Source organism: Primulina eburnea, chromosome 14 (genome assembly GCF_022965805.1).
Source record: "Primulina eburnea isolate SZY01 chromosome 14, ASM2296580v1, whole genome shotgun sequence".
NCBI classification, from domain to species: Eukaryota; Viridiplantae; Streptophyta; class Magnoliopsida; order Lamiales; family Gesneriaceae; genus Primulina; species Primulina eburnea.
Window position 1 is genome coordinate 3,300,410 of NC_133114.1, and position 21,855 is coordinate 3,322,264.

The following is a 21,855-nucleotide window of genomic DNA, read 5'->3' on the forward strand; positions in this document are numbered from 1 at the left end:
TTTTTTTATGATGGATTTGATAAGATATCGAGGTGAAAATAAATGAGTGGTTCGCATCATTTGGAAATACATTAAGTTCATCATTCTTATTATTATTTTTTTTGAAATACTTTGAGTTCGTCATTCATCATTCATCATTCATCATCTTTAGACGTAAATATAGAAAATGATTGGTGGCCATTATTTCCCCAGTTGGCCTTTATTTTTGGGTGGAGATACTTTTGCACATAAATAATCTAATATCAGTGTTTTTGTACATGCATTGCCTCATGAATGATCTATATAGCCGTTTTTTTTTTAAAGAATATGAAAACTTCGCAATTCGTAACATTCAATATATTTGTTATTTTCTCATGCTAGTATATGTAGGGGTGCATAGTGACGAGTTAAGTTTTCATTTCTATCCGACCTAAAATTTTAAGTTAGAGTTGAGCTAGTAATGACAAATATAGTCCATGGACTACCGAAAAATGGGAAAAATATTTATGTATAAAAATTAGTGGAAAAAACCGAGCCATCCAGACTACTGTCTGGGCGGAGCAACACATGGTTCCGCCCTGACGTGCAAGTGAGTCAAGCTACTATTAACCATTTCAATCAAAACTCGATTCGTTCTTGATTTCAACGTGTTCGACTAGCTCAAATATTTTTTCTAGTTGAGTTGGAGATTCAATTATTTGTATTCATGTGTCTTGCTAGTTACTCGATGACTGACTAACTACGTAAATTTATTTAGAAATATAAAAAATAAGGAGTGTTTTTGTCGATATATTTTCAAATCAGAGCTCGAGTTTAAGATCTATGTACTATAATTCATGATTTCGAGTTTTTCGATCTCGAACTATAATAACAATATACATACACGAGTCGAGCTCATGTACTATACTACTCGAGCTCGTCTCATCTCGTCTCTTGTATACCCCTTTGCTAGTATGTAGTTAACTTCCGGCAGCTTATTATAATTAGCTTATCAAGGATAGTTTTACTATTAATTGGTAGAATATGGATAACTATTACTATTGAAATTATAGAATACTAGCATCATCGATGTTATTCATTGATTAGTTCCACGGACATTATTTGGATAAGTGCAATTTATATTGTCCATCATCGCCTCTAAATTTTTATATATTAAAAAAATAGAAAATTGTAATTTTGATGACATATATTTATTTCTTTCTTAAATTTTAATTTCAGTCATTTAACTTTGTTTTCTTATAATTTTCATCATTTTGATGTGTAGTCGATATAACATTGACAATGTACCACAAATTTGGTTATGCTATCATATGAACAATACCATTGATCCCAAAGCTAGAAGAGGCCATATATGTTTTTTCATTACTACAATCTAAGAGCATATATGAAAAAATACATGTGACATAATCCTTATATCCCTTGGACTAAGGGTTGAGACACTAACTTATGGATAACATTGAATATCCGTTGCGCTATATTAAAATTCTTGCAAAATAAGAATAATTAAAATCGTAAAAAAACTTAAAAATGCAAAAAAAAAAAAAAAAATGCAATACGATAATAAAATCAGAATAATTCAAACATATAACATCAAATCCGAAAATGAGGTCACACAAATCTCAACGTCTCAAGATTTCTTGGCTTAGAAATAATTTCCCACGGAACATTAATTAAAGCAAGTGGCTGTCAAATATCTACAAGATAATAAATAATAAAACATAATAAATGCTTGGGCACAAGATTTGTGAATGCCTTGTGATACCCCATGGATGAGCCCACTACCCTTGGTCCATCCCAAGCCCAAATGGAAGACAGGCCCATCAAGAGCCCAAATATTCTCCTATAAATACCAAGTTTGAGTGTTCAATTGATTTTATTCACTATATTGTTTTCAGCAGCACCCTTAGCTGCTCCCCCCATATATCCTCAGTCACTGATTTGAGCATCGGAGGGGCTACGCCAGGACACCCTCCTGGCCCCCTTTTAATGGTTTTTTTCATAATTTCAGGCTCGGGAAAATTTCAAAACCCTACGTCTGTACTAGTGACACTTGCTGGAAGCGGACCCTAAATTTCCCGTGAGCATCACTTGGCGCCGTTTATGGGAAACTTTGAGTTGAGACATAGAGATGGTAGGGAAGAGAGGGAGTGGAAGAGTCACGTCAGCATCATCGCGTCCTTGGAGGGGATCCGAACCATCTCATGCTGAGACAAGATAGGAACAACCTCGTCAAGAGACGAGAGCCGAGCAGCCCCTTCACGAGACAAGGGTCGAGCCAACCCGTCCCAATGAGAATGTGGGGAACTTGACCCTGGAACAGCTGGGTCAATTTATCAGCCGGAAAGTGGATGAGGCCATGAAGAGGAATCAAGAGTCTATGTTTGTAGAGGAATATGTCGCCCGTCAGGAGCGTGAAGAAAATGTTGAAGTCCACCAGAGCAGGGTTGAAGATACACATCCCCTCCAAAGTGGGGAGATTAGTGAGATGAGGGAGATGTGGAAGGAGATACGGAGGTTGAGGGAGCAGGTAGGAAGCAGGGCGCCGGTATCCAAGAAAAGAAACCCTTTTTCACTAGCCATCTTGGAATAAAGGCTTCCTCCAAATTTCCGACAATCAAACGTGGGAGAATAGGACGGACATACAGACCCCGAAGAACACTTGAGGAGATTTGAGAATGCTGCTCTGTTGCACCAATATTCAGATGGAGTCAGGTGCAGGGTGTTTCTGGGCACGTTGGTGAGGTTAGCCCAGCAATGGTTTAATACCCTGCAGCCCAACTCCATACACTCTTTTGAGGATTTTGCTACAGCTTTCTTGCACCGATTTGCCAGCAGCAAGAGGCACCAGAAGAATTATTTGGGCCTGTTTGTGATGAAACAACAAGAGGCTGAAACTTTACGAGAATTTTTCCAGTATTTCAAAAGTGCAGCACTGGAAATACCAGCGGCTACCCCTGACATCATTATAAGTGCCTTTACCTAAGGGATGAGGGTGGGAGAATTCTTCAAATCGCTGGTCAAGAAACCTCCGTCAAGCTATGATGACTTGTTAGCTCGGGCGGAAAAATATGTAAACTTGGAAGATGCCCAACGGTACAGAAGGATGGAAAACCGACCCGACATGAGTAGGGTGGAGGAAGCCGAGAGAGGCGGTAAGAAGAGAGGTGCAGGTGAGAGGGAGGAGGACAGAACCAGAAGTAGAGGACAATTCTCATCACATGTTCCTTTGAATAGGAGTCGGGATAAGGTGATGGGGGTGAAGGAGTCAGGGGAGAGAGGGGAGAAGTCGCAGAGTGTTGAGAGCAGTGCTCGACCTCCGTCGCAGGGTAGAAAAGAAGGATCCTTTTCCAGGAGTGAACTGAGATCTCGCCCATCTTCTAGGCGGGGTCAAGGCCCTTCGTGGATATATCAGAGGATCGAGGCGTCGAGGAGAGAATGTCGAGGTCAGGATGTCCCTCGGAAGACCGCTGAACCGAGGAGGGGAACGAATGAGGATAACCACCCTACGAGAGGAATGATTCATATGATCTCAGGGGGTGCTACTGATGGAGATTCCGGGCGAGCGCGGAAGGCGCTGTTGGGGAATTACCCCGAAGCGATGCCGACCACGATGATAATAGTACCCAAACTTGCGGAATAAAATAATCAACAAGAACACAAGATTTACGTGGTTCACCCAAAAATAGGCTACGTCCACGGAGCTACTGCAAATCTTTTATAATCGGAAAAATATTACAACAAGTGTATACAAGAATAAACTAAATATCTCACACTCCCAGCCCGAATATACCGAGAAAATAATTTCTCTAACTCACAAAAGAGAACACTCAACACTCAAATTCTCTCTATATTTTTGAAGCTTTGTAATTTCTTCTGTTTTTGGGATGGATTTTCAATACGAAGGATGCACTTATTTATAGGTGCAATCCTTCATGTGAACAAAGGAACGATTTCCTTTTCTGCCGGCACAAATGAAGTTTGACACGTTTATTTTGTTGACAAAGTCTATTCCCAATTTTCCAATCAACATTAATGGAGGGCCCTCTCACCTAACATTTCTCCCACTTGAAGACTTGATTTCATAAGGTGATCTTCACATCATCATTGCAGCAGCTCATGTCTCCTCATTTATTCTTGCAGTCCAACTGAAGTTGAACACAACTTCAGTTTGTCAATGGTTACCGTCTTTGTGAGCATATCAGCTGGATTTTTACTTCCAGGAATTTTCTTAAGCTTCAAAACTCCAACTTCCAGAACTGCTCTGATGAAATGGTACCGAACCTGTATATGCTTTGTCCTTGCATGATAAACAGGAATTTTTGCTAAATGAATAGCACTCTGACTGTCACAATGTAATGTGCTATCTTCAAGCTACTGACCCAATTCTTCCAGAAAGCATCTCGACCATATCATCTCCTTGCTAGCTTCTGTAACTGCAACATACTCAGCTTCAGTAGTCGAAAGCGCAACAATCTTTTGCAGCTTAGACACCCAGCTTAGAACTGTACCACCTAATGTGTCTCTGCAACTGGAAGTCATATACAGTGTTCCAGTTTTTTTTCCTCGAGCAACGATCATGGCTCCTTTGTTCACTTTCCAAGAACCATCACCGAAGGTCACATTGTGGCCTTCATCATCGAGCTGTCCCACCGAGATCAGATTGCGTGTCAATTTTGGTACATGTCTGACTTTGTTGATTTTCCAGACAGATTCATTTGACATCTTCATTCGTACATCACCCATACCAACAATTTCCAAGGGTTTTCCATCAGCCACGAAAAATTTTCCGTAATCGCCAGCGATGTAATTATCAAATACATCGCGATCACCAGTGGTATGAAACGAAGCTCCCGAGTCCATAACGCAAGAATCAACAGGGCTTTCCATGGATAATAGCAGAGCATCATGTACTTCCTCAATGACAACATTTGCATTATTCTTCGTTGATCTGCAGTTCTTTTTCAAGTGGCCAGTTTCACCACATCTCCAGCACTTCAAATTCTTTTCAAAGTTGCTTTTGTCTTTTCCATTTCTTGACTTGGATCTACCATGCCATTGGTTAAAACACTTTTCGCCACTCCTGCCCCTTCCTCTATTCTCGAGATTTAGAGCAGAACTTGATGATGTTCCTTCACCAGAATCCATCTTGCAAACTTCCTCGGCAAGAATTTGATCTCTGAAATCATTGAATTGTAGCTTTCTTTTTCCAACAGAGATGCTAACCGCTGACCGCATTGGTTCCCAAACATTTGGTAAAGACGTCAAAAGAATAAGTGCACAAATCTCATCATCAAAATTAATTTCAACCGATGTTAGCTGAGAAACAATCGTGTTGAACTCATTGATGTGTTTAGCCACCGAAGCACCTTCTCCCATTTTAAAGTTGAATAACTTTTTCATGAGATGCACTTTGTTGCTTGCTGATGGCTTTTCGTACATGTCCAATAAAATGGACATCATCTCCTCCGTTGTTTTTGCCTCCGCCATGTTATGTGCCACGTTCTTTGTTAGGGTCAATCGTATTACACCTAACACTTGTCGGTCAAGAAGCTTCCAGTCATCATCCTCCATCTTTTCCGGCTTCTTTCCTGATACAGGTTGATGCAACTTCTTACTGTACAGATAATCTCTAATCTGTAACCGCCAGAACGAAAAATTTGTTCCGTCAAATTTGTTGATTCCCGGTCCAGATCCATCATCTCCGGCCATCACTTCTCTAGCCTTAACAGAAAATAAAAAAAAAAATCTTTTCTGATGTGGAAGATCAGACAAAGCTGCAACCAAAGAGTATACTCAGAATTCTTAAGAATTTTCACAACAAGGCTCTGATACCAGTTGTTTGGGAATTACACCGAAGCGATGCCGACCACGATGATAATAGTACCCAAACTTGCGGAATAAAGTAATCAACAAGAACACAAGATTTACGTGGTTCACCCAAAAATAGGCTACGTCCACGGAGCTACTGCAAATCTTTTATAACTGGAAGAAATATTACAACAAGTGTATACAACAATACACTAAATATCTCACACTCCCAACCCGAGTATACCGAGAAAATAATTTCTCTAACTCACAAAAGAGAACCCTCAACACTCAAATGCTCTCTATATTTTTGAAGCTTTGTAATTGCTTCTGTTTTTGGGATGGATTTCCAATACGAAGGATGCACTTATTTATAGGTGCAATCCTTCATGTGAACAAAGGAACGATTTCCTTTTCTGCCGGCACAAATGAAGTTTGACACGTTTATTTTGTTGACAAAGTCTATTCCCAATTTTCCAATCAACATTAATGGAGGGCCCTCTCACCTAACAGGCGCATGGGAGGAGGTTGGAGAATTTTGAAATATCTAGGAGTGCGGACTTACCCCAGGATCCTGTCATCAGTTTTGGACCGGATGACCTCCGAGGCATTGTAGCTCCTCATAACGATGCCTTGGTGGTGACGGCAACCGTTGCCAATTACGATGTGGCATGAATCTTTATTGATAATGGAAGCTCTGTTAATATCCTGTTCAAGAGCACTCTGTATCAGATGATGGTGGAGGGATTTGAGTTCGAGCCGATCTCTACTCCTCTATATGGATTTGCAGGACATGCCATCCCGCCGCTCGGTCAGATTGTCTTTCCTCTATTTTGTGACATGAGCCTCGGTTGGTAACAAAGATGACAACATTTACTGTGATGGACACTCCATCCTTTTACAATGGAATTCTGGGGCGACCAGTCATAAAGGATTTTAGAGCTGTAACATCCACATATCATCAGAAGTTGAATTTTCCTGTGGGGAAGGAGGTGGGAGTCTTGTGTGGAGACCAGAAAGTTGCGCGACGATGTTATGAAGGAATAGTGAAAGAACAGGGGAAGAGGGCGCGTGTGGAGGTCAATATGATTAGGAAAGGGCGAAGCGGGTTGCCTGTGTTAGTGAGGGAGGTTCAGGATGTGATGGATGAAAAGCCGGAGATTGTGACATTGGTGCCCGATGAGAAGACGCTCAGAATAGCCCCTGACCTTGACCCAAAAGTCAGGGAGGAACTCATTACTTGTTTACAAGCTAATCTCAGCGGGTTCGCTTGGTCAGCCCAAGAGCTCAGAGGGACGAGCCCAGATGTAGCAGAGAACCGATTGAACATCTTACCGAATTCTCGTCCCGTAAAGCAGAAGAAGAGACATTTCGGGCCTGAGAAAGATATAGTTATAAAGAAAGAAGTGAGGGAATTGCTAGAGGCTGGGCACATTCGGGAAGTGCAATTTCCTACTTGGCTATCGAATGTTGCCCTAGTCCTGAAGAGTTCAGGGAAGTGGAGGATGTGCGTGGACTTCAGAGATCTTAACAAGGCGTGTCCTAAAGATTGTTATCCTTTGCCCCGGATAGATCAGTTGGTGGACTCAACAGCGGGGCATCAACATCTGTTCATGCTGGACGCTTATCAGGGATACTATCAAATTCTCTTGGCTGTGGAGGACCAAGATAAAGTGAGTTTCATCACATCTGAAGGAACTTTCTGCTACGTGGTCATGCCCTTCGGACTCAAAAATGCTGGAGCCACGTATCAGTGATTGATGGATAGAGTCTTTTCTGAACAGGTGGGAAGGAATGTCGAAGTGTATGTGGACGACATCATGGTAAAGTCTAAGGATTCAACCCAGCTCATACCTGACTTAGTAGAGACCTTTTCCACCCTCAGGTCTTATGGGCTGAAGTTGAATACTCAGAAGTGAATCTTTGGGGTGAGGAGTGGGAAGTTCTGGGTTATATGTTGACAGAGAGGTGGATTGAAGCAAACCCCGGGAAAGTTCAAGTTATCCAAGATATGGTCTCTCCCCGGAGACCCAAAGATGTTCAGCAGTTGACGGGGAAGATTGTTGCATTGGAACGTTTTATCTCGAGGTCCGCCCACCGAAGCTTACCGTTCTTCCAGACTTTGAGAAAAGCTAAAAAATTTGAATGGGATCTAGCCTGTGAGGAAGCGTTTGAAGAGTTGAAAAAATACCTTGTTGAGCTGCCTGTCCTGGCCAAACCGACTGCAGGTGAGCCTTTGTGGGTATATTTATCTGCCACTAAGGAAGCTGTGAGTTTAGTCCTTGTCAAGTTGGAGGGAACAACTCAACAACCAGTCTATTATGTTTCACATGCACTCAAGGGGCAGTGATAAGGTACTCAGGGTTGGAAAAATTGGATTTAGCTTTAGTGATGACTGCAAGACGTTAGAGACCCTACTTCCTATCTCATCCGATTGTGGTGCTCACCAACAGTCCATTGGGGAGGATCTTCACTCATTCCGATATGTCTGGCCGTTTGGTAAAATGGACTACTGAGTTGGGAGAGTATGACATCCAGCATGAGCCAAGAACAGCTATCAAAGCACAAGCTTTATCCGATTTTCTGACCGAGACCGCGCATCAGGAGAATGAAGACCCTTGGAAGGTCTATGTGGATGGTTCCTCGTCGAAGCAGGGAAGTGGGGTGGGGGTAGTGCTGATTTCACCAGCTGGGAAGGAAGTGAAGTTGGCTGTAAGATTGGACTTTCGAGCATCCAACAATGAGGCAGAGTATGAGGCTGTGTTGGCAGGACTGCGAGCAGCCAGAAATGTGGGTGCTACCTTGATACTTATTTTTTTTGACTCACAGTTGGTAGCACAACAGACGAAGGGAATGTATGATGTGAAAGATGAAAAACTTATTGAGTATGCTCAAGAAGTGGATAAAGTCAGAGAGAAATTCACAGAGGTTACCTTTGAACAGATTCCCAGGAAATAAAATGAAAAGGCGGACACTCTAGCCAAAATGGCTGGGGCAATGGGAAGTTGGAAGACTAGATATGTGGTATTTCAAGTTGAACTCACACCTCACACGAGTTCACCCGTAGTTGAACAGGAGGAGGAGGATTGGAGGACTGGCATAATTGATTACCTGAAGGAGGTAAAGCTTCCTGATAACCCTCGCGAAGCTCGTAAGTTGAAGACAAAGTATTCGCGTTATGTGATGATCGAAAAGTACTGTATAGAACGTCTTTTGCAGGGCCGCTTCTTCGGTGCTTGAGTTACCAAGAGGCTGATTATGTGCTCAGAGAAGTTCACGAGGGATGTTGTGGAAATCATTTAGGGGCTTATGCATTGGCGAGAAAAGTGCTGCTCGCCGGTTATTCTTGGCCCTCAGTGCTGGATGATGCTCAGGAGTTAGTGATGTCTTGTGAAAGTTGTCAACGTCATGCCCGGTTACATCACCAGCCGGCCGCGATGATGAAGGCTGTCACGGCCGCCTGTCTTTTTGACCAGTGGGGAATGGATATTGTAGGACCTTTTCCTATAGCTGTTGCTTAGAATAAGTTCCTATTGGAAGCAGTTGACTATTTTTCAAAATTGTTGGAAGCAGAACCTCTGGCTAGAATCACTGGGAATGACGTCTTGGAGTTCTTGTGGAAGACTATAGTATGCAGATACGAGGTACCTAGGAGACTGATATCCAATAATGGGAGACAGTTCCAAGGGGCCAAGATCCAAGCTTAATGTAAAAAAATGAAGATCCACCAAGTTTTTACTTCTGTAGCTTACCCGCAGAGTAATGGTCAGGTGGAGGTGACTAATCGGATGCTGGTGCAGGGTCTAAAGGTTCGACTTGACAAAGCTAAGGAAAATTGGGTGGATGAGCTACCAAGTGTCTTATGGGCATACCGAACCACTCCGAGAGAAGGAACCAAAGAAACTCATTTCAGTTTGGTCTACGGTAATGAGGCAGTGCTCCCGGCTGAGATTGGGTTGGAATCGCCAAGGGTAGTGTTTTATGACGAGGATAATGATGCGAGACGCGCTACTGACCATGATCTTTTGGAAGAAAAGAGAAAGGCTGTCAGCATTCACATGGAAGCTTATAAAAACCGTATTGCACAGTCTTATAATCGGAGGGTCATTCAGAGGAACTTCCAGGTAGGTGACTTGGTCTTGAGGAAGGTGCAAGAAAAGTAGAGAGGAAAGTTGGACCCAAAGTGGGAGGGGCCCTTCAAAGTTATTGAAAGGCTGAGCTCTGGAGCCTATTATTTGGAGAATGCGCAAGGCAAGGCAATGAAGAAGCCCTGGAACGCTTATCATCTTAGAAAATATTATCCTTGATTTGATTGATGATGTATTTCATTTTGAATTTTCCTATGTAATCATTTGGAATTCAATAAAATCAAGTTCTTCTTTTAAGTTCATTAATGTTGTTGTATTTTGAGGGCGTTGAAGTTTTATTTTCCTAATTAGGATGTGCTTAGTAGAGAAGCAGAGTTGGGACGAGGAGAAATTTTATTTTCCTACTTATGTTGTGCCTAGTAGAGGAGCAGAGACGAAGATGAGGAAAAAATTTTATTTTCCTACTAAGGCATCGCCTAGTAGAGGAGTGGAGTGCATGAGAGAAATTTTATTTTCCTACTAAGGCATCGCCTAGTAGAGGAGCAGCGTGCAGGATAAAAATTAAAATTTTCCTACTTAGGCTGTGCCTAGTAAAGGAGCAGAGTTGGAGCGGGGAGAAATTTTATTTTCCTACTGAAGCTGTGCCTAGTAGAGGAGCAACGTGAAGGATAAAAATAAATTTTCCTACTTGGGCTGCGCCTAGTAGAGGAGCAGCGTGTAGAAGAAAAATTAATTTTCCTACAAAGGCATCGCTTAGTAGAGGAGAAGAGGCGAAGAAGAGAAAAAAATTTTATTTTCCTACTTCGGCTGCGCCTAGTAGAGAAGCAGAGGCGAAGAAGACAAAAAATTTTATTTTCCTACTTAGGCAGCGCCTAGTAGAGGAGCAGAGAAGAAGAAAAAAAAATTATTTTCCTACTAAGGCATCGTCTAGTAGAGGATGAGCGTGTAGAAGAAAAATTAATTTTCCTACTAAGGCATCGCCTAGTAGAGGAGCAGAGTAGAAGAGAAGTTTTATTTTCCTACTAAGGCATTGTCTAGTAGAGAAGCAACGTGTAGGAGAAAAATTAATTTTCCTACTAAGGCATCGCCTAGTATAGGAGCAGAGTGGAAGAGAAAAATTTATTTTCCTACTAAGACGTTGCCTAGTAGAGGAGCAGCGTGTAGGAGAAAAATTAAAATTTTCCTACTGAGGCTTCGCCTAGTAGAGGAGCAGCGTGTAGGACAAAAATTAATTTTCTTACTAAGGCATCGCCTAGTAGAGGAGAAGAGTTGATGAGAAAAATTTTATTTTCCTACTAAGGCTTCGCTTAGTAGAGGAGCAGCGTGTAGGAGAAAAATTAAAATTTCCAACTAAAGCTTCGCCTAGTAGAGGAGCAGCTTGTAAGAGAAAAATTAAAATTTTCCTACTAAGGTATCGCCTAGTAGAGGAGCAGCGTGCAGGAGAAAAATTTTCATTTTCCTACCAACGCATCGCCTAGTAGAGGAGCAGAGGCGAAAGAGAGAAAAAACTTTTATTTTCCTGCTTAAATTTTTTATTTTCCTGCTAAGACATCGCCTAGCAGAGGGATTCGCATTCTGCCGATTTTATTCTCCCTAATGGTTTAAAAACGTCAAAGATAAATTCAGAGGAAGCAGTGAATGCAAACGCAAAATACTCAATATGACAGAAACGAGTTCGTACATAACAAAAGTGTGCAAAATGAGAGATATAAACGTCATAAAATCTGTAGTCGCATAATAGTATGAGAAGTAAAGCAGTGCTGAAAGTAACAGAATATGGCCCGAAGGCATACAATGTCTGCGTAAATGAAAAATAACACAAATAAAGGAGCTCGGCCTAAGAATCGGGGGGGAGACTCGCTACGAAAGCCTCAATGTCGATGAAGTCAGTAGGGGCGCCTGGCGGAGGATAGCCCTGAGCCTTGAAGAGGCCGACTGCACCCTCGAAACCCACCTCCAGAAATTGACAAGCTTTAGGAGCACAGATATCGTTGAACTCCTCAAACTTGAGGAATTCTTCCTTGAATGCAGAGGCTTCGGAAGCATGTTGCGCTTTGGCGTCCTTGAGTTCCCTTCGTGCTTGTGCTACTTCAGCTCGAGCACTCTTTGACTCTTCCTTCAGCCTCTGGTTCTTCTTCGTGTGGTCATCTATCAGGCGCTGGAGCTCTCGTTTCTCCTTCAGAAGCTCGTCACCTCGAGCTTGGGACTCCGAAAGCTCCTTAGCGTGTGTCGCTTTCATCTCATCGATAGTAGCCTGGAGCTGTTCACGAAGAGCCTTGCTCTCGCGTAAGTATTGGCAGGCAGTAGATCGAGTGGCATTGACACGCTCTAACCAACTCCCCTATGTACATCATGCCCTGAATAAAGAGACAAGAGTGAAAAGATGACAAGAAAATTATATATGTATTGGAAATCAATCTAGAGACTAGAAGGAGAAATATACCTCACTGATGCTGGTCCATGTGAGGCGAGTGAGGTCAGACCACCACAATGAATTCATGAACGCTGCATCCGCGTCCAAAGGAAGCTGATACATTATATTGTGAGCCAGTTGAGTCGGACCCCGCCACACGATGGCCGAATCTGAGGTGTATAAAGCATGTACCCCTAATTCAAGGGGAGGCCCCTCGTCTGACTAGGACCCTTCTGGATAAGAGACCGATACGACTGAGATCTCAGAAATCTTGCGCTTACCATGCTGTGGGACTGACGGGCTAGGATCAGTGGACACCTTCTTGTTATCAGACGGAGGAAGAGGCTTGGCTTGGGGAGGTGGAGGTGAGGCTCGCTTTGGGGTGGAGGAGGATGAGCATGCCTTCTTCTTCACAGCCGTAGGGGAGCTAGCAGATCTCTTCGCAGTAGTAGAGCAAGAACTTGTTTTCTTCTTCTTATTAGCATGATAGTCTTCCTTTGTGCTCGTCGTGACTGCTGGAACGACAGACTTCTGTGGGGCAGAGGATGAACCCCCAACTTTCCTTTTCGCAATCTCACGAAGCAGTGCGACATTCATGATTCTAACATCTTCAAATAAAAACAGTGAACCGAATGAGAATATTATCAAAGAATATAATAAGCAAAAGTGAAACAGAAAGGGTGAAGAGATGAGAATATATACCGGCATCCTCCTTTAGCATAATTTTTGCGGGACTTAACCCGGCATGGCACAAGAGATCTTCAGATAGAAGTTGGGGAATGCTAAAGTATCGATCTCCTAATACACTCATTATCTCCAGATACTCCTCATCTTTCTTGTAATCCTTGGAAAGGTCGGGCTTGGTAAAAGTAGGGTACCAATCCTTGAAACAAGTCAAATAGGAGGCTGGATAAAGAAGTAATATTTTTTCGAGTCCTTCACGTGACTGGGGGGGCCCGTCAAAAAGTTTTTGGCTAGCCCGGGAGGTAACATAAAAAGGTCCTTCTTTAGACTTGCTAAAACCAGGAAGTAAGAGAAAGTAGTGTAGTTGAAGGGAAGGTCTAAGGCCCTAAATAGCACGGTGAAGCAGCATATCGAGCGGAAAGCGTTGGGAGTGAGTAAACCTAAATGCACCTGATAGTACTTGCTCCATTCTTGGAAGAAATCGCACAAGGGAAAACGGAGACCGGCATTAAGTTGGTGCAGAAAGAATGTGTAACAGCCCTTAGGGGCTAGACAGGGTCGGTCATCTGGGCTAGAAATGATGATCTGGTGAGATGTAGGAATGTGCCACAAAGTCCTAAGTTTTGACTCGCTACGAGGAGGGATGTGGGATGACAAATGACCGTACCATAAGTTGTTTGCATCAGATATGTTCATATGTTGGGTCACATGACAAACTTCTTTACCAGGACGACTATGAGTGGTGACTTCCTCCTCAGGAGAATCCAGGGTAAAATCAAGATCAGCTAGGGAAGTCCTACCCTAGCTAGACTCGCTGGACCTGCTAGACCCGCAAAACCTATCGGAGTCACTCGAGGAACTAGACTCGTAATCGTAAGAAGACATAAGCGCTATGGATAATCAAACAACAAAAGGAGATAAAAGATCCGGAAAAGATGTGAAAGGATACTCAAATAACCGCAAGGAACAGCTGGTGCGAGCACAAGTGTGGTGCCCGCTCGTGCGGGGCGAGGGCGCGCCGGGCGAGCGTGTGCCCGAGGTGATGGGCTGAGCACGGCGCTCGGGCGAGCGGGTGTGCGAGACGAGCTAGGGCGCTGGGCGAGCAGGTGCGCTGGGGCGCCGTGCGAGTGGGTGTGCGAGGCGAGCTGGGGGCGCTAGGCGAGAAGGCGAGCTTGGGCGAGGGTGGAGCGGCGTGAGGCGAGCTGGGGGCACCAGGCGAGCGCTGGGCTGGGCGAGGTGCGCTAGAGCGGGACGAGGGCGCACCGGGCGAGCGCTTCGCTGGGCGAGCAAGCGTGCTGGGACGAGGCGAGTAGGCGAGGGCAAGGCATGCTGGAGCTGGGCGATCGTGGGCTCTCGGCGAAGGCAAGGAGCGCTCGTGGGGGGCGAGGGCGCGCCGGGCGAGCGCTTGGTTGGGTGAGCGTGGGCGCTCGGCTGGGCGAGCAGATGTGCTGGGGCGAGGCGAGGCGAGTAGGCGATGGCAAGGCGGGCTAGGGCTAGGCGAGCATGGGCTCTCGGCGAAGGCAAGGCGTGCTCGTGGGGGGCGAGGGCGCATCGAGCGAGCGCTTGGCAGACGCGCTGGGGCGAGGCGAGTAGCAGGTGGCGAGGCAGTGGGCTCGGCTGGGCGAGTAGGCTTGCTATGCAGGACTGGACGGCGAGGGCGAGCCTTGGAAGGCGTGCGCATTGGGCGAGGAGGGGCGGCGCTGCGAAGGGGTGGTGACGTGGTGACGGTGGAGTGGTGCTAGTGTTAACGCGCAGGTAGAGCGTAGACGGGAGAGAGCTGGCGAATGAATTGCATAGGAAATTTTTTGTGGGAGAAGTGAGAATGAAGTAAGGAGGGAACCCATATTTATAGGGGGAGCCCAGACCAAATCTTTCCTTTCAAGGCCGGATTACGATTTGATTTCTTTCCTTTAAGAACAAGATTGCAATATGATTTAATTTGATTACAAATTTTTGGAGACCGACGAACGGCAGAAAAGAAAATGCACGCCCTCACCCTTGCGAATGGTTATTTCTGAAGAGCTTTTGGGGGCGTTGCCCCCAAACCTCCACGACCTGATCGGGCAGGTCGATCCTTGTAATTTTCGCACCTGTAACATCGTTCTTTGACAGCAAACGAAATAAATTTTTCTAATACGGTACGTCCTCATCGCTGATAAACCAAGGACAACACAACTAATCGAACTTCGAACCTGCGATTCAGTTCGACTCGGAAGGAGGAGACTGGTGATACCCCATGGATGGACCCACTACCCCTGGCTCATCCCAAGCCCAAATGTAAGACAGGCTCATCAAGGGCTCGGGTATTCTTCTATAAATACCATGTTTGAGTGTTCAGTTGATTTCATTCACTATATTGTTTTCATCAGCACCCTTAGCTGCCCCCCCATATATCCTCAGTCACTAACTTGAGCGTCGGAGGGGTTACGCTAGGACACCCTCCTGACCCCTTTTTAACGGTCTTTTTCGTGATTTCAGGCTCGTGACAATTTCAAAACCCTGCATCTGTACTATTGACATTTGGTGGAAGCGGACCTTAAATTTCCCGTGAGTATCACTTGGCGCCGTCTGTGGGACCCTAAAGATTTCTTGGCTTAAAAATAATTTCCCACGGGACATTAATTAAAGTAAGGGGCTATCAAATATCTACAAGACAATAAATAATAAAACATAATAAATGCTTGGGCACAAGATTTGTGAACGACCTGCATCTTTGCCCAGTTCTAAATACCTAACGTTATCCTTTTTATCAAATAATAATTGGTCTGTATATAAAAAAAATAGTTTGTCAATAAATGAGTAAATAGTTTGTAATTGAAAAAATTTCAGTTGAGTTAGTAATACTGAAATGTTATTTTGGTCAGTTGAGTATCCAATAAACATGCAGTGCGTTACTGCGCGGAAGAGGCTAACTTAATGGGTCTAACACCGAAAATGGTTTGAATATAATTGACTAGTGTATCAAATAAATAATTAAAGATAGACCGACTGAAATATAAATGACAGTGATTTGTTTTTAGATTTTAGGAGAATTCAATATTCTTACGTCACACTTTTTTCTTTACGAAAGGATTTTGTTAAAAGATTTTGACAGTTACGAATGTCGCATCTGTCACACACTCTAACTAAAACTCTTAGCAACTTCTTCTAACCAAACTGAATAATATACTTACTGTCATATTACAAGTATTACAGAAATGAACTGTTGAGTACAAATAAGATCCTCAATTATAGGAATGAACAACTAAGCGTGTGCTTTCTTTTATCAGTTGGGTCCTGAATACTTTAAAAAATGCTTTAAAATTTTCACAAATGCATGAGAGTGTTAGAAGTGAAAGCAAGCATAAGAGAGATAAAAATATTGATGTATTTCTCTATTTATAGGTTTCGATCCAATGGTCGGTAAAATCAAATTTGATATCAAATCTTGGAAAACAAATATACACATAAATCATCAGCTTCTTTCTTTAAATTTAGTTCTGCTAAACTTTGTGTTTATCTATTGAATCAGAGTCTTGTTAAATATCTAAAATGTAAGTGTGATAACATAATATAATTTTATTAGATAGTTAATTTTTTTTTAATAATTTAATTATTTAACAAATTAACAACGTTTTTTTTTTTAAATTCTAATTTAATTTAATTCAAGTATCAACATAATAGTTCTTTTCACACATCTTTCTATATTTTAATATAAATAAGTTTTAATTCATTTAAGCAAAATAATTTTTTTTGTAAAAAATTTATAACTAAGTAATAAATAACTTCAAGACTTACTTAAATTGAAAAAATATGCCAAAAATTAATTGTTTTTAAATCAAAATTGGCAAGATGGCCTTTCAGAAACAAAAATAAGGGCAATTTGGAGAAAAATACATCTGCACATGATTTACTTAAGATTCAGTACCTATCAGTTTTTTTTTCTATTTTTGTACCTAACAAAAGACCAACTTAGTTTTTACTACATGTTTCATGCATTTTTACTTTTTTACCCTTGTAATTAATAAAAAAAATTATATAAATACCTATTTTTGTTGGTTATCTACTCTTTCCACTCATCACCGATACATTTGGATGACATGTATATTTAATTTAAATATTTTTTATTTAAAAAAAAAATAAATTCGTAACTAAGGATTGAACTTTTTGAAATACTTAGTTTTACTTACGATATACTTAATTTCAATTTTAAAATACTTGATTTAGTAAATGAAATACTCAGAATGTGTATTAAAATACTGGATATTCGAATATGCAACGCAAGTTAACCAAATGCTCTCATTTCCATCCAAGATGCATTTGGATGACACGTTCATTTCATTTAATGATTTTTTTTATTGTTAAAAAACAGATTGCAACTAAGCATTAAATTTTTTCAAGTACTTAGTTTTACTTGCGAAATACCTAATTTCAGTTTTAAAATACTTGATTTGGTAAATAAGATACTCAGAATGTATATTAAAATACTAGATATTTGAATATGCAACGTAAGTTCACCAAATACTCGCATTTCCATCCAATATGCATTTGGATGACATGTTCATTTCATTTAATTATTTTCTTTATTTAAAAAACAAAAAAAATTCGCAAATAAACATTGAACATTTAGAAGTATTTACTTTTATTTGCGAAATACCTAATTTCAATTTTAAAATACTTGATTTGATAATTGAGATACCCATAATAGTTAATAAAATACTGGATATTTTAGTAGGCAATGTAAGTTCACAAAGTGATCACATTTCCATTCAAGATGCATTTGGATGACATGTACATTTCATTTAAATATTTTTTTATTTAAAAAAAAAAACAAATTCGCAACTAAGCATTGAATTATTTTCAAGTACTTAGTTTTACTTGCGAAATACTTAATTTCAATTTTAAAATACTTGATTTGGTAAATGAAATACTCAGAATAAGTATTAAAATACTGGATATTAAAATATGCGATGTAAGTTCACCAAATGCTCACATTTTCATCCAAGATGCATTTGGATGATGTGGGGACCCGGACGCTAATCAAGTTCTTAATCATTATTGGGACTAATTAATCAATTATAAAACAGGGTCTAAATTTTTTTTTAAAATACAAAGCGGAAACGTAATGTAATTTACTCAAATTACATATTAAACATGAACATACAAATCTTGTGTTATCTACAAGAATTTAACTAGGTTCAACTACATATCAGTGCTGAATCATATGTTGCTTCGAAGCCCGGATCTCCACGCTATCTAATCTTCTCTCATCCTCTTCTTGACCCTGATCCAGCCCCACCTGTTGTCATTCACACATACAAAACAAAACAACAGCCGGATAACTCCGGTGAGATATAAATATCCCAGTATAAACAATGTATACATGCAATCATATAAAAGCATATACGAAAGCATCTAAGAATTGTTCATAACATGTCTCAAATCAGAAATATAAATCAATATCAAGCATTCAACAATCATGAATGGTATAAACAATGTAGATCAACATGTCGTATCAGACTCAACTCAACTGACGCGTCGTCTCAGACTCGACTCCACTGACGCGTCGTCTCAGACTCGACTCAACTCTAACCTAGGGATCCCGATGTCTGGATATAGGTAATTATATCGAATCTCAGTCGATAGGAATGAATCAATCCCTAAACGGCATCGATATAATTCATATATCAGTGTCTGGGCGAATCAGCCGCAGAATTGATGAATCAGTCAAGAGTTAGGCGAATCAGCCAATAACCAGACGAATCAGCCTGTAATTAAGCGAATGAGCTTAAGTTTAGACGAATCAGTCAATAACCAGACGAATCAGCCGGTGATTAAGCAAATCAGGCTTAAGTTTAGACGAATCAGTCGATAATTAGACGAATCAGTCAATAACCAGACGAATCAGTAGGTGACTACGCGAATCAGCCTATGACTCAACGACTCAGTAATCAATACATACAGTCAGTATCTAAGCAAATCAATCAATGACTAGCGAATCAGCAGTCATTACATGCAGTGGCTATTAATCAATAGACAACAAACATCAATCTCATCAATTACAAGAATCAATGTAATAAACTAAGTATGTGATTTAGGGAACTCGAGTCAAACCTTCCCCGAGTTGTGCAATCCCAACACAACATTAATTTATACCTTTCTTTCTGTTATTCTGACCCTGTCGAAGTCTCGAACTCAAAGCCTGTCAATACTCAATCTGACAATCACAATATCGAGGGTACAATATCAATACACCACTCAATCAATACTGGATATAATCAGAATCCAATCAAATTCTGTTTCAACAACATAACGTTCAATTTTCAATATATCCAGCGCTATCATATCAGTCAGATATCAATTCTCACATCTCATAATCAATAACAATTCAATTTGGATATCAATTCAACTCCGAAATTCATAACAATTTCATATGGTATCTGTTCCTCAGTCCGGTTTCAATTATACGATGTCTAACATACCAAGAACATCATATATGAATCATATCAGTTCTGACAATACCATAATTTCAAATCATATCAAAACGGAGCAAAACTTACATCCAGTCGTAGCCTACGTCGATAGGAATTCAATACCTAAATCGGATTTCAAAATCGGACGGACGGATTTCTCACAAAAACCTTTTCTCGATTGTTTTTCTCGTTTCTTTTATTCTGAAGACTATATTCGTGTGTGTGTGTATATATATATATATATACATCCACTTGCATGGCTAGAGAAACTTGTTTCTTTTTCATGAACTTCAGTCGGCGCTCGGGCGGTTAATCTTTACCGCTCGGGCGCCGAACACTCTGTTCGGTCATTTGGCTAGTTATTCATTGGCGCTCGGGCGGTGATATTCTACCGCTCGGGCGCCATACTTTCTGTCCGAGCATTTCCCTATCACACATTGGCGCTCGGGCGGTAATATTCTACCGCTCGGGCGCCAAACGTTCTGCCTGAAATCAAAACTTAAGGTGCATTGGCGCTCGGGCGGTCTCTTTCTACCGCTCGGGCGCCACGAGTTCTGTACAAAATCTTGTTTTTCTTGCACCGACGCCCGGCTTTTCCACGTGAGCTCTTACAACCTCAAGTATACCAATTAATCAACGTCTGATTACAGTAATTAAATCTCGGACATTACATTTCTCCCCTCTAAAATCTGAGTTCGTCCTCGAACTCGCAAATAATCAATTCAGATATATCAGAAGAAATGTATAAAGAATTTAAATCAGAAACTCATCTCAATGAATCTGTTCTGAAATTTCAATCTCATATCAAATTCTATTGCTAAAAATAGCTCTGATAAAATCAAACTCGCAATACTGGTTATACAACATCTGTATATATTCAATTAACAGTTCGTAACAGCTCAACATCATCAGCTGTTATTAAGTCTGTTTATCTCCATCAAAGATATATTCGATCTTTGGTCTCAGATACCAACAGTCATCGTCCGACGTTGGCATATTCAGTCTGTCTATTATGCGCTGTTTCCATTTTCTTCTGAATTAGCTTCATCTTTTCAGCCATATCTCTGATCATACCAGGTCCAAACTCAGAAACCTCAATTATATCATCCCAATAAGGAAGAAATCAACATGTCTTTCCGTACAACGCTTCGAAATGAGTTATCTCAATACTCGTTGATATCTGTTGTCGTACGACAATTCACAAAATGACAATGAATCCTGCCATTTAGTGTTAAAATCAAGCATTACAGCTTTCAGCATATCCTCCGAAATCTGGATAATCCACTCTGACTGTCTGTCAGGTAGTGAATACTACTCAGTATTCCGATATAATCTAGTATCCAACTCTTACGGTACATTCTGTCCCAACGTGCAAAATCAACAAAAATCACGGTCTAATATACTCAACTCTCAACACCCCATGTAGTCTAATTACTTTTCTGACAGAATCTCCGTAATATATCATATTTGTACATCTTCATGTACGAGTTAGAACTCGCAGACTGGGTCAATCTGTCATTCCTAACTCAATCAATACTCAATTCTGAGAGGAATGCAGTAACTTTATTACGATATCCTCGGAAATGTAATCTCATTTCCATTCAAGAATCGATAAATTATCTAACCAATCTCTTGGTTTGTTTTCTTTCTATCTTTATCTGTCTGTAGTTCAGACATTTCAGTCCAAACTCTGCCATATCTAATCTTATCTGTTTCTATCAGAACATTTTCTACTATCAAGATGCTTACTGAATCAAGTATTGCACCTTTCTGACAATCTATGTCATTTCACATTCGAAATATCGGGCACAAACAAATCAGTTATTAACATACAATACAATATTACTTACCTGATTCAAAAACGGATTCAGAACAACAGAAAGATTCAATCAGACTCAAAACATCACTCATCGGTATTTATCTGTTAACTCATAAACCGCAAATATCTGACACTGATATCCACCCCGGCCAACTAATTACGGTTTAATTCTGTTAAAATCAGCAGATACATCATTTTCAGATATAAAAATCCCTGAACACAATCTGTCCCAATTAGGATTTATCATCTCAACAGTTTCTGATATCAACTCAAAGCTAAACTCAATCTCTCTGAAATCAGATCTAGAGTCTTATCAGAGAAAACATCAAAAACTGTCTTATCATGGGTAAATCAGCCAATGATAGACCCAACTTCAGTAAATCAACTGAATACATAAGGAGTCATTCTGCTCCTTTCTGTAATAATCGAGTCATAGTTAGTACGAATATCAAAGGAATTCTCAGTCTAGAATTCTTATCGTACAATATTCATCTCTTGGTCATCTCAGGTCTGATTCTCACCATCTTTTGGAACTAATCTATGGTAACTCTGTACTTGATCAGCATATCAATATCAGTAATGCAGTCCCACAATCAGAGACATTAGTACAATACC

At 41.0% G+C, this 21,855-nt stretch overlaps 3 protein-coding genes across 3 annotated transcripts; all 3 read left to right on the plus strand.

Moving 5' to 3' along the window:
• The first annotated feature begins 8,268 nt into the window (after nucleotides 1–8,268).
• On the plus strand, nucleotides 8,269–8,742 carry LOC140811076 (uncharacterized). Its single transcript, XM_073168950.1, has one exon. It carries the CDS (start codon nucleotides 8,269–8,271, stop codon nucleotides 8,740–8,742), a length of 474 nt encoding a protein of 157 aa, XP_073025051.1.
• Nucleotides 8,743–8,769: 27 nt separating this feature from the next.
• LOC140811077 (uncharacterized) lies at nucleotides 8,770–9,305 on the plus strand. The gene is made up of 2 exons (XM_073168951.1): nucleotides 8,770–8,935; nucleotides 9,004–9,305. The coding sequence occupies exons 1-2, from the start codon at nucleotides 8,770–8,772 to the stop codon at nucleotides 9,303–9,305; spliced, it is 468 nt and encodes a 155-aa protein (XP_073025052.1).
• A 195-nt stretch (nucleotides 9,306–9,500) lies between these two features.
• Nucleotides 9,501–9,947, plus strand: LOC140811078 (uncharacterized). The gene has a single exon (XM_073168953.1). The coding sequence runs from the start codon at nucleotides 9,501–9,503 to the stop codon at nucleotides 9,945–9,947; it is 447 nt and encodes a 148-aa protein (XP_073025054.1).
• Nucleotides 9,948–21,855: the final 11,908 nt, after the last annotated feature.